Source organism: Rhyacophila brunnea, unplaced genomic scaffold (assembly GCF_057557595.1).
Source record: "Rhyacophila brunnea isolate RB1 unplaced genomic scaffold, BYU_Rbru_1.0 scaffold_23, whole genome shotgun sequence".
NCBI classification, from domain to species: domain Eukaryota; kingdom Metazoa; phylum Arthropoda; class Insecta; order Trichoptera; family Rhyacophilidae; genus Rhyacophila; species Rhyacophila brunnea.
Window position 1 is genome coordinate 29,928,740 of NW_028232893.1, and position 14,591 is coordinate 29,943,330.

Sequence of the window (14,591 nt, forward strand, 5' to 3'; positions counted from 1 at the left end):
ATTTCATTATTATTTGAAATCAAAACCAAATGAATACTTGCTGAAGGCTATATATACTTCAGCTGAGACATGGTCTAAAAAGATCGTGACTAGGCGATGCGCGGATTGTGCAAATGACGCGAGCCGAATGAAATATAATTTGTCGAAAAAATTCAACATGCGTCTTTTTAATGTTATGTTTATTATTATATTCGTAATAATAATAGTATATTCATTGACATGTTTTCTTTTTCAAGTACATGAGGAACATTTTTAAGTCATCTATACACGATTTAAGAATTAATTCCCTCGACGCCATTACAAAACAAATTGACGTGCGAACAGGTCGACTATCGCTCTCCGACTGGCGACGACTGCCAAATTTCGTTTATGTTCTTCAGAAAAATACAAGACCACATAAATTATTTCTTTTCACGTGTTAATTCCTGTTTTTTTCATTAATAAATAAAAACTATGAAGAAATATGCGTTTTCTTGAATACACATACTATTTACTATTTTTATGTACATACATACCTACAAATTAGTAGATTTTGAGGAATAAAATAAATGATCACGTTATGTATAGTGTAGGAAAATGTTTTCCCGCCTTGTGAGTTTCAGATTATATTGTGCTAGGTGAAAAATTCATCAATGTACATACATACAAACAATATATAAATAATTTTTGTAGAAACTTATACTAACATCTATAATTTAGAAACATTCCTCATGGAATAAGATTCTCCATATGACGTTGATCCTACATAATCCCATCATCATTTTCATCTTGCTACTAAAACGAAACAAACATAACATGTCTGTAAATACAATCAGTAACTTGTTACTTGTCTAAAAGTAATCTCCAGTAATCACTATTCGCATTTAATATAGCATTATAATTACGTGGGAAGACTGTCCAGTGTTGCCACCAAACAAACTCATCAATGTTTTTTACTTTTTTTATAATTATTATTGTTAACGTATATTAATTATTATGAACTGATCAAATCAAACGCGAATACGATTGAGTTGGTATCTGAATTGTTCCGTGTAGTTGCTATTGAAAGTCGACGATTGCTCACGACGATGGTACGGTCTGGTTGGGTCTGTGAGGCTGCTGGTTTAAGCCGCGTTGACACGGTCCAAGTACTATCCAAGTAAACTTGGATAGGAATAATTAGTATGAAGATGTCTCATCCAAGTGACAGCTTCATACTATTTATTACTATCCAAGTGACAGCTCCATACTATTTATTCCTATCCAAGTTAACTTGGATGAGTAGGACGCGGTCCAAGTAGCTTGGATAGGAATAATTAGTATGAAGATGTCACATACGAGTGCACTTGGATAGGAATAAATAGTATGAAGCTGTTACTTGGATGAGACATCTTCATACTAATTATTCCTATCCAAATAGACTTGGATCGTACTTGGACCGTGTCAACTTTATATTATTGTGTTCAAAACTCGCTACGATTCCGGTAGGTATAGGATGCAGTATGTTGCAAACGAAAGCCTGTAATCACAGAACAGATTAATACATAGGTATAACTCCGATGGGCTATTCCCTAATACATTACACTTTGACGCACGGTTTTGAATGTGAGTGTCCTACGAAAATGAACCACATTATAGGCGTGCAATAGTGTGTGTTGTAACTTTCAAATACACCAATATTGAATGACCGACAGCAGTAGTTGTTGTAACGAAATACAAGCATCAATAATTCTTCCACACTCGAAATCGGTTGCCTGTTAATCCACACCCGTTAAGTATTTCCGTTCCAATTGTTTTTGAGTTCCCTGCCCATAATCCAAATGCGATTGTTGTAGCCATCTATTGACCTCTCCGTGCTGGTGCACTTGGTCTTTTAGGTATTTTAAAAATCTTCCTTTATGTATACAACCAACATAATAATAATAAACTTCAACGGCGTAATATAATAATATTTAAGTAATATTTTATACTCTCCTGTTTATCGTAGATAAATAATATTAAAGTTTCCTCAGATGATTCTCTTTTTATCATGATGTAATCTCGTCAGTGGGTCATCTGTTTCTATAAATAATAATATGTACTGTGGCCCGTGCACTTGGACCTCTTGATATTGTAGTTATTATTTTTGTTTATGTGGTTCAGTTATATCTGAGAGAGAAATTGGAAGAGACAAGAGATAATTGGACTGCGTTTTGTATTCATTTATGCAAATCAAACAACGTTTTGCCTGACTGTAAATTGAAGCTACCGTAAGTCGCACACCAGCGGGTCTATTCTATACACAAGGCTGCTAACGTGATAAAGTGATAGTATTTATTACATACTATTACATTATGTATTGAGGTATTATAATTGTTACAATAGATACGCCGTCTCATCAGTCAGAACTGTCTGTCTCTCGCTCTCGCTCTTAATTTTATCACAGACAAGAGACGCACTTTTAAAATATAGTACTTATTGCAACAATACCAACTAATATATTGTAATTGTTACAATAAGTGCTAATAACTACATACAAACCTATCCTAGTTAGCCGTAAATACTATCACTTTATCACTTTAGCGGCCTTGCGTATTGAATAGACCCGCAGGTGTTCATTTGAGTGACAGTTTGGACAACAACATGTGGACCCCTGCAAATCATAGCTATCCCTCACCATATCTGGTCTTAAACGGACGTATCACTAGGATGTGAAGCGTGATCAGTAATGTTTTAGGACACCCACGATGGCTGAGCGACTTACTCGTCGGCTTATAATGTCGTGGGTCCCAGGTTCGAAGCCTGGGTGTGGAAAATAAATATATTGTTTTTCAATTTGTGTGTGGAGTCAGCGTGTATGGACCTAATAAGTTGAGCAAGTGGCTAACATCCATATTTCAAAAAACAAAAATCTGTTCATACAAACCTCTACTCTTTACAGGCCCATATTATGATCCTATCAAAATCGATTCAGAAGAACTATCTCTTAGGAGCAGCTAGTTACCCAAGACTGAGGTCGTTACGCACACATAGTAAAACTATAAAATGTTCTACACAAAGGATTTGAAATTTATTTGTTCTTGAAAAATTGTGTTTATTTATGGTTTACGTTGGGGAATTTTTATGATTATATTTTACGCAGCGCCTGGAGTTTGTGTGAAGATACAGGATTGCAGATTTAAAAATATATTTATCAGATGCCTATGTGAGCCATGATTTGTTCGAGCCAAGAGTACATAGTTCTGTTTACCCGTCGGTCGGCCGCCGCGAGTGGCGTTCTGGCGCGTCGCCAGCACGCTCCGTGGAGACACGTGGAGTGTGGAGTGTGGACTCTCTCCCGATGCACTTCTCATTTTTCAAAATATGATATTATATTTTTGGCGCGACTCGCCATATTGCGCGGCCAAAATTTTAAATGAGACATTCGTTAGTTATTATTTTACTGAGTGACGGACAGCTGATCTCTGACAATAGTGATGTTATTTTTGGCGCGCTTTTTAAATGTTGCATTTATGCATCTGAATCGGCAAAATGACATTTTCAAAACTATGTGTTTATAATGCAGCGGCTAAGCTTGCCTACCAGAGAGAGGTTAACGATATGCGTGAACGAAAATAAAAGCGCAATCCGATATTGTCACGTACACCAGTTTCACACTTCACTGACGACTCGGTTAAGCCTGGGTATTGCCTTCACCACTCCACCGCTGCTTTCTGATCACGTTATGTAGACTTTATGTAGGTTTGAAGTTGGCCATATCACAGTTCACAGTGAGCTGTTGTACCGGAAATGGATCGCCGTATAGCATTTAAATCAAATTCATATCTAAATAAAACACATAAAAATCACCGGAATACAAGGGAAAAACAGAAGACCACGGGTCCACCTACAAATAATTGCGACCTGTCGCATCCACAAGTGGATCGAAAGCGCGTAGCGCAACGGTTATAATTAATATGATACTTAGTGTCCGTTTGTGTCGTCCGCGCTAGATTATCTTTTAGACATGGCGCATCAGAATATTAAAGCAACCATTGGATGTCCCTGATTGCACCTATTCGTACCTCCCACGGGCTTTGAGTGCCGTAAAATGCCGAAATGAAAATCCTTTCAGAAGCCTGTTTGAGAGCCAAACCACGCGGTTCGTGTCCGGAAACTTATACGTATCTATATACGTATCTATGCAGTTCGCCGTATCACACTTCACCGTGATAATAATATTGTATCGGTTCGTCTAAATAAAACACGGTTCTTGTCGGTTTACACTTTGCAGGAACAGCCGATATACTGCATTATTTGCTAGGTTAAGTTAGGTTTTCATTCTTGAATACCTACATGTTTTCATTAAGGCCATGCATTAGTTGAGGCACGGTCTAAAAAGATCGTCGCTAGGCGATGCGCGGATTGCGGGTGGCGGGTGAAAATGACGCCTGTCAAACGAAATATTAATTGTCATATAAATCCGACATACGTCCATTTTATGTTCTGTTTATTGTAGAAAACATGTCAATGAATATATTATTATTGTTACTAATAGAACAATAAACAGAACATAAAATGAACGTATGTTGGATTTATATGAAAAATAATATTTCGTTTGACAGGTGTCATTTGCATCCGCGACCCGCAGTCCGCGCATCGCCTAGCAACGATCTTTTTAGACCGTGCCTCAACTAATGCATGGCCTTAATTTCAAATTGAATTTAATGTTCATATTAATAATCTAATCAAATTGGAGACCGTATAGGTAGGTACTGAAATATTTTACGTACAATTTACATGTAACCATGAGGGGGGGGGGGGGTCCGGATCCAAAAACCCTTTGGACTGTGGTGCTTACGATGACATCGACGCAAAGGCCGGGCTGTTTCGATTGCAGTTTGCCATCTATTGAATGGTGTCAGAAAAATCGCATTGTCGGTTGCCAAGCGGGGGCACATTGTCATTCGGCGTTTAAATAATAATAATAATAAACGATCACAGCTGATTATGAATGCCGCCATTTTGCAAACAATGCCGTCGTCTGATGATTGCTATATTATTATTATTTGTATATTATAGTCGTCTGCCCGCGCGACCTTGACATTGTCGATCTAGCTAGCGTATTTTACGGACGCACCTGCCTGTGTGTGGGTGCCCGTGCGCCGCGCGCCTGCGTGCGTATGCCCCCGCGCGTGTGTGCGTCCGTGTGAATGATAAACTCACACACACGCGTACGCACCGACGCTAGTAATTTATTTTATTTTTTAGAGCCGGTAATTTGGTGTGAATGTGTGAGTGTGCATTATTCGTAGACGCCCGATGATTATTTTTGTACTCACGTGAATTGTAGGCAGATGTGGTCAACCATTTGGGATTACATAAATTAAAACAAAAGATCAACATAATATCCAATTGGGAGGTTTAATTTAGGTACCTAGTTATAATTTATGTAATAAGTATGTATTTTTAAATTTTGTTTATATACCTACCTACTTTTAATATAATAACGTTTTATAATACTTTTTTTAGAGCGAGAATTAGCGCATTTTTATTTTTGAAGTTATACTTCTTTTGGGGCGTATGATAGAGAGTGAAAAAAAGTGCACACCGTTACGAACGTGCGCGACAGTATGAAGTTAGCTGCGAATCAGTCAGATGTATACAAACGCAAGTTTGATGTAGAATTGTTCATTTGAAATTCCTTCAGTGACAGTTGTTACTTTAAAAATAAAAACAACGAGAAATAATTATATAATTTAGTAATATAAGTTAAAGTGTACGGAAATAAACCAACAGCGCTCCAATAAGCGGCCCCTTTTCTTGAGTGTGTAATTTAACAAGATTATTAAGAGCTAGGTTGTCACAAGTTTTGTTTTTGTTTTGTTACATCAAAGAAGTATAACTTCTAACGCGCGTACATAAGTTTTTTACGATTTTTACACCGATTTTTATTTTCTTTTCTTTCAAAAATGGAAAATGCTGTTTATTTTTCTAGAGTCATCAATTATAAAATTATATTATACTCGGAGCGTGTAACACCAATCTTGGAGTACCACAGAACAGATAAATAATATATGTATGTATGTGAAAGCCAGTCGTCGTGGACCAAGATTTCGAAGTTCGCTTTATTACGCCAACCGCCAACCGAGAGACAAAGCGCGCCGACTGTCTTCAAATATTGAAACTTTAATGCATATTATGATACGGACGCAACTATTGAAAATAACATATATTACAGTATATCCAATATTTTTTCACACTCGTGATCCATGTCCTGTTCTCCCCCCCTGTTGGGGCAAGCTATTTCCTAATTATTTTGATCCTAAATTCGCCCCATTTTTTTTTTATTACATCTGTTTGCATTGGTGTGACTGAGTCTTTCATCCGAACCAATGATCATATTTAATTTAATCGCGTGTTTTGTCAATTTCAGAGAAAGCCAATACGGCAGGGTGCCGGGTGTGGAGTACTTGCGGCTGCCGGACCGGCGGATCTCCATGCTGCCTGCAGGGGGCGGCGGGGGCATGGGCGGCGCGGAGCAATACGCGGGCCCCCGCTACGCGCCGCCGCCTCCACCACCGCCCGCCGCGCCGCCGCCCCCGTCAGCGGGCGGAGCGCCGCAGGGGACGCTGCTCTCGCAGGCGTCGGCCGCCCTGCCCGACCAACCGCCCTTCAAGAAGATCCGCATCGGCGACCACCAGATGATGATGAACAAGATGATGGCCGCCTCCGTTGAGATGCAGCCCATGAGAATGGTATGACACATATGATAAAAGTACACCTATTTGTATCCGATGAATAAATTTAATGGACAACGTCCAAAGAAGGATGTTTATATACGGCTACGGTAATTTCATCGCCAAGCTCTTGTCAACTTGGTCTAATAAAGTCCTTGCTTATCTAGTATCACAAGATGGCAATCACCTATATCTATGTTTCAGTTTATATGGAAGTCGCCACGATGGTGACTATTATGATGAAACAAAATGATTCCAAACTTATGACCCGTTTCACACGGGACACCGAGATTCCGCATTTACACATAACTGAATGGGCGCGTCCAGACTGGGACACACGAGTGTAGCGTTCATTTATATGTAAATGCGGATCTCGCCACGCTGGTGTCCCGTGTGAAACATCTTTAAATTTTCCTGGAAGAAGTGTGAAAGGCGACCACACTCACTAGAGAGACACTTTCTCGCCTTACCACCTGTACGTCACAAATAGTGCAGTTGAGCGACAGGGCTATAAGACGATTTGGATCCCAGTGCATCTAAAAATACACCATGGACATGAGTGAAAGATGTAAAACTACAACTCAAGATCTTTTTGTTGAGAATAATTAACTTTTTACTGGTTAGATATTTCCTGTTTCAAGTCTTAGCGTACGTGTATTTTCTTCACGGATTTAATTGTATTTTACCGGCGACAAAATGGCAATCGTCCTGATGGTGGCGCCAAAACGTTTTGTTTAAATTACGTCCTTACGAAAAAATATCACAATTCCTTAACAAATAATCGTCATTTTACGTGAATACAGATGGCGCGCTGTGGTATATTTTTCTTTAAAACCGTAGCAGATTGTTTTGTAATCTGTATAAGTAATACATTCCTAAAGTCCATAATAGATGAATAGGAGAAAAACCTTAGACGCCACCCGTTGCATTGCTAAGGCCCGTTTCAGACGGGACACCGGTGTCACGCTCGTATATAATAAGAAGGCCTTTGTATTATGTTTACGAACGCCCCGAGCTAATGAGTCAAAGCGTGTCCGGTACACTTTTCCGTCGGCCGCTACATTCTCAAGCCGCCGATACACATGTTTTTATGAACGCAGCCAGTTTTATGTTATAATTTATATCTCGAAATTATGCGTTGACTCATTAGCTCTGGGCGTTCATAAACATAATACAAAGGCCCCTTTATTCGAATACAAAGGCCTCCTTATTATATACGAGTGCGACACCGGTGTCCCGTCTGAAACGGGGGTAAATGAAGCCGCGTGGCTTGCGTTTGGTTTGTGAGCGAGCGAACGCATTCGCCTACAAATGTTCGAGACCATAGACCATTTCCTAGTGCTCGCCCAAAGTGCTCGCACTAGACGCTCAGAATTAAAATATAATTTTCTATTTTTTTACGTTATATAGTATTTTTAAGCGGTCACAATGCAACCATTAGCTAAAGATATCCATAATTTAAGTTATTTTAAAGAAACACTAGGTCACTGATATTAAAATATATAATAAAATATAACAAATAAAACATGTATCAACTTACCTATGAAACGTAATACCATCTTCTTGCTTATCAGTACGGCTACCACATTTTAAGACAACACACAGAACCATCTTTTCTACTTCATTAACTAAAAATATTTACCATTGACTTTATGTTTAACACAAAAAATATCAATTTTAGCAACTCGAGCTCGCAAGTTATCGACGCTATGTGAAGCGTTTCGCCCCGATTTGATGGCGATAGTTTTGGAAACTAGCTCACAGATATGTAGACCTTTTATCTTACTCTAGCGCGTGTCGCAGAGATTGTAAGGGTGCCGAATACTTTCTCACTCGCACTCATGCATCGTTTTTGTTCAGGCATGGAGAAAAACAGCTTTTTGTTTTCTCAAATACACAGTCACTAGGGTGAAAGTTTATATTATTTTAGATTTTTAGAATATTTAAAATTAATAAATTCCACATTTTGCTAATGCAGAAATGTTAGAAAGCAGTAGTTTTTCAGCAATTCATAAAAAAGTCAAAAATACATAAAGGTGGACTTGACTGATTTTGAAATGTAGTGACACCTGACGTTGGCAAATAAAATTATTTTCATAGTATGTAGAATAATCAAGTTAATATGGAATTAAAAAATATTTTTCGATGGTAGGCTAGTATGAAGTCTTCGCCACTGATACCAGTAGTTTTTGCTACAAAAAAAACTATATTGTGCTTATGTATTATAGGCATGGCAATAGTCGGAACTTATCACTGTCAAAGGCAAATATTTCGAAATCACAGACACATTGAATTGTAGGAATTATTTGTATAGATACCTTCTAAAAATACCGTATACCTTCCAACTCAGGCTTTCTATTTCGTATAATATAATTCCTGTCAATCATCATGCATGACATAATTCAATTTACGTGAATAACATAACATTATGTGCGTTGAAATTAACCGAGTTGGTACTTGATTTCAATGTAACGCAGTTAAATTTAATTTAATATTTAGTTTGACGTAGTACGTAAATTATTTATTTTGTTATTCTGATGTAACTGATGATAATTATTGGATTTCGCTGAAATCCATTTCTAAGAAATTCGGGGCAGATCCTAGCTTCCAGCGAAACACGAGGCTTCCGCTAATTGAATAATTTGATCTGGGAACAAAATAATAACGTAATATTTTATGTTATCGCGATTCGCGTTTTTTGTTCAGTTTTACCAATAATTTGATTGAGAGGATCTCGGGTTTCTGTTGCTATCGTCATTTATTGACAAAGTCATTTCGGGTTACTTTGTCCGGTTAAATGTAAATTGTACGTAAAACATTTCACCATGGCACAGTTCGCCGTGACCTTTCTTACCGTATAAAATAAATGTACTTTACGGTCTCCAATTTCATTAAATTCAATATGAACATTAATTCAATTTCCATAGCTGGTTTTGGCAAAATTCATGATTTCAAGAATGAAAACTTAACCTAACCCAACAAATAATCCAGTATATCGGCTATTTTCAAAATATTTTGCTGCTAAGTGTAAACCGACAAGAACCAAGTTTTGTTTAGACATGAATTTTATGTCAGTAGGTTATACGACCCAAAGAGGTTGGACTGTCTTTAATATATGGCCATATATTAGTGTGATGCGAACTGCATTCGTACAAGTTTCCGGACACGACTTTGTTCAGTGCGATGTAGCGAAGGGTGGATGTAGGCTGTGAAGATTCGCCATAAATAGTGCACATTAAATTTGCATACCTATTTGTTATTATTGAACTAAGACTACAATTTAGAGATGGTGTTGTTTAATTTTTTAAAATCAATGAGACCCTGCTTAAACCAAACCATAATTATTGTGCACACTTTTTCATTCATAGACAGATTTTGGTTCATTCTATTTAAATTCATTAAACCCTGTCTAAGCCAAACCACAATTAAATATCTAAAGTTATGTATGATTCAATTGCATACTTTTAGATATTTTATAGATATACGAGTATTATTTGACTATTATCTATTATGACTTGGTTGTCGCAGGGTTTAATTGATTTTTAAAAACTAACTAACCGTCTGTAATTATTGTAGCCTTATTTCAATGAAAACAAATACGTACGACAACAAAGTTTAGTGTGTACTATTTATGGCGGATCTTAACAGCCTACCTCCACCCTTCGCCACTATTTTTGGTTCAAAAGCATAGATTTAGGCTCTTTCATAGAAGAAGATTTTTTCAATAATTCTTTGGGGTTACCACCTACATATGGATCTAATAATAACAGGTCTTTTGCCTCTCCTGAAAAAATGTTGAAAAATTGTAAAAGGTTGATGCGCGCACGGTATCACCTAATCACCTACATGTCCTACATCTCGTAAGGGGTGCATTTTTTTCTACTGCCCCGGGCGCAATTACATACCTTGCTATAAGCCGCTTAGTGCAGGATCCCATAGACTTTTCGTATACATAATATGCAGAACGCATTCTGACAATTGGAATAGGTTCTAGGGGTCACAAAGATATATAAAGTCGATGTTGCCAGGCGATATTAGTGGTCATTTTTTTATGTCAATTTAATCTGGATGATTCTATACAAAAATGCTACTAAATAAAATAACTTAAGACAAGGAGGATCCTAAGAATCGATAATTTTGAACACATTGCACTACCCGCTATTTTTATTTTTTCAAACGGGACGAACTGTTTTACGACCACGCCGATGGCATGGTACAATTATTGCATTTTCAATCAATCCCTGATTCGGTCTTGGTTTTATTGAAGAACTCAGAACAATTTTTGGTTAGTTATAAGAAAAATAATTAAAACCTCAATAAAAAAATTGACCACTAATATCGCCTGGCAACATCGACATTATATATCTTTGTGACCCCTAGAACCTATTACAATTGTCAGAATGCGTTCCGCATATTATGTATACGAAAAGTCTATGGGATCCTGGACTATCTGCAAATATACTTTGTGTGACGATATATCCAGCAAGCAGTGACATTATAAGTACCTCTAAATGGAAACTTGTAACATAAAAGCGAATTAAGTTCGTTTGATGCTTCGGGACACGTCGATAGTGTAAAAAAACGAATGAAATGATATTCTCTTTTTATCGGCTATCGTTGGCATTATTCGGTGAAAACGATTATTTTTTATGGCCAGCTTCCCGAAAGAATAAAAAATCTCAGCGCGTGGGAGTATTTTTATGTCGCTATTTTGACATTCGCCCAAATGTGAATGCGAGATACATTTCGATTATTATTTTTTATTATAATATGCCCCTCTACCCACGCCTGCACCGGTTTTTATTGTGTTTGTTATTTAATGCGATTATTCAGATTTTATATTTTTGACACTGAAAGCCTTATCCAGGGAAGAGACACTGGTGCACTGGTTTCTAAGCTTTTTCGAGTCGTGAGCCGCCTTTTATAGTTTTGCCAAAGCATCCGTGAACCTCTCCGCCAAATTTGCATACAAACGCAGTTTTAATTCATTTTTTTTAAACATATTGTGGACATTACAAATTATAAGTTTAAGACGTCACAACATGATATGAAACATTATAAAGAAGAAAAAAAGTAATAAAAGTGGTTAAAATGAAAATATAAAAAGAGAACATAACATAAATACTTATACAAAAGCAGTGAAAATACCATTATATTACATATTATTCTATATAAATGTAAAGAAGTACGCCTAGTTTCTGAGACCATAGTATAAGAATTTATAAAATAGCGTCCACCTAAACTCGCCCTCACGCAAGTGGAATATGTCAACACCCGAAGCAATTTTCCAATAATTGGTATCCTGACACCCACGATTGCCGCGCGGATTAAAAGTCGGCCTATACCGTCATCGGTCCCAAGTTCTAATCCTGGGTCTGGCAAGTAGGTACACATATTGTTTTTCAATTTGTGTATGCGTCAGAGTATGGACCTAATAGGTTGGGAAAGTGGCTAACGTCCATTTCTCGTAAAAACAAATTTGTTAACACAAACCTCCGTTCCGTGGAGGCCCATTTGATCTTATCTCGATCGGACATGGTCGGAAAAAAAATTAATTGGCATTACCAGTGGCGGGTTAGTTCTGCACCTTGGGAGAATTAAATAAACACCAGACTGATGCTCTCTATAGGTATCTAAGATATAAAAGTTATCTTTCTTCTTCTTCTAAACGTGAAGAAAACACAGTCATACATTTTTAATTTACACGTGGATTAGCAATCATAACATTTTTATCGTAGTAGATTTTTGGGTTTCCACCACAGAACAGATAATAAATAGAATACCGGTAGGCTATATGCAATACGCCGCATGGTGAAGCAGGCTTTTGAATGTGTGAGTGTCCTACGAAAACGAAGCACGCATTATGCACGTGCAATAGTGTGTGTAATACACTAACATTAAATGAGCGTAAATGCATAAACTGAGAGCAGTTTTCAATATTCGACGTAAAACGTATTCTAGACACGTGTGTAAGTTTAAACCGGTTTCTTCCTTACTCGAGTCGGTTACCTGCTATCGCCTTACCCGTTGTGTATTTCAGTTCCCATTATTTCTGAAAAGTCGAGTAAAGAAGGAAGAAGGACACATGGTGGAAACCCAAAAATCTACTACGATAAAAAACAACCGTGAAAGGCTCAAACATTATATAACATTTTTATTCACTATGAATCTGTTTGTTTACTGTCTCTTGATGGGTTGGAAACCCGTGCAAAGTCATAGATTTTTTTCTGTGTGAAAAATACGCGTTCTTAAGACTTCTCACCTCATCTGTTTCATGGAAACCCGCCACTGCACATTTTAACCCGATTTCTTCTTCTACACTTAACGCTGTGGTTGAAAATTGAGATAGCCGCTTTATTGTTAACAATCCGGTTTCAGTTATTTACTGATATATTTTGTCGGTAACGCGTTTTTGTGCTATAAAATTTAGTTTCATGTTCGGTGGTCAATGCGGTTTTTAATCTTCTATGGCTTCTATTTGCGTCACTTATTTTTTGAAAGGAAAGTTTAGTAGATAAATAAAACAACATTATTATTAGCTAATAATGTGTCAAACTAACAAAAGGAAATTTAATAAATTGGAATAGCATTTTTTTTAGTTAAAAATACTACTTTACCACTTTTGTCACTCTATTTCAAAGTGTGGTACGCGTACTCCCTGGGGTACAGGAAAAGTTTGGTGGGGGTACGCACTGCACCAGGCTTTGGCTGCGCCTGGTGCAACAAGCATTAATACGACATCAATACAGCATACCGTCGTTTATGTTTATCGCATGCGAAAGAGGAGCAATTGCTGGAATAATTGTCTTCAGACGGATTTTTGAAAAATAAATATAAGGAGTGTACTTTGACATCATTCTGGTTGCAAATGCAAATGTGTATCTAGTTTTAACAAAGAAAGTCCTGAAATACATCTTGCCCTTTCCAACTTCATACTTATTATCTGTAAGAAGTTGAAAAGGAACAGGCTCAGATTCAAATTAACAACCAGTGAACCAAATTAATTAATATTATGATCTGTCTCAACATAAACAATTTAATTCTTCTCATTGATTATTATGAATGTTATGTTATAATACTTATAATATAACTTTTATTTATATTTTATTAGAATGAATTTTATTTTTCGTTTATTAGTATTTTGTTTATGTACTAAACAAGGAAAAAATAAATATATTTTGATTGTTATCAAAGTATTATGCAATTTTTTTTGACGAACGGTAGGTACTCAGTGTTACGAAAACTATAGAAGGGGGGTACACAGATGTCGAAAGTTTGGGAAACACTGCTCTATTGTATTAAAACGAAAAATGGGTTCAATTTACCACCAAAAGATATTTACTCAAGTATAAACTTAATATAGTTTATACTAAACTTATTCTCTGTGATTGATCCTGTTGGCTGGTAAAAATATAAAAATAAATACCTAGATAGTCTTTTAGAAAATATTCTGTCCAAGATGCTGGTAATAACAGTGTGCAGAGGATGTGTAGTTTTATTAGACAGTGGTGATTAATAAAATGTTATATGTAGCTATAATTTATAATCACTTGCAGTCATTCATAAATTACGTCACACGTCAGATGACTGGATTGATCATAATGCAAATGTACATATTAATTATGTAATTCAGTTGGAGAGAATAAGATTTTCTTAAAAAAAAAAACAAGATTTTTCTCAAAATATAAGAATGGTACTCGAAAGGGTTATCAATAATGTTCCTGGTGCCTTTATCTTGTGATTTTATTTCAATGTTTCAAATTATTGTTGAATATTTATTGTTTTTTATTTTATTTATTTTTTCTTATTTCTGCAGTGCTGAATATTTTAAATTTGAATATAAAAAAATCTTATAGTGAGACATCTGTGAGGTTTGATGTAAACACTGAATGTAAATTTGGGTTGAGTCCTTGA

At 36.6% G+C, this 14,591-nt stretch overlaps 1 protein-coding gene across 6 annotated transcripts in view; it reads left to right on the forward strand.

The window, feature by feature from the left end:
* Smr (nuclear receptor corepressor smrter) overlaps positions 1 to 14,591 on the forward strand; it is a 436,555-nt gene that overhangs the window by 349,065 nt on the left and 72,899 nt on the right. For all 6 annotated transcript variants that reach the window (XM_085950580.1, XM_085950577.1, XM_085950576.1 and 3 more), the window contains one exon: positions 6,374 to 6,695. In XM_085950580.1, the coding sequence (XP_085806706.1) occupies positions 6,374 to 6,695 (322 nt within the window). The remainder of the gene's footprint in view (positions 1 to 6,373; positions 6,696 to 14,591) is intronic.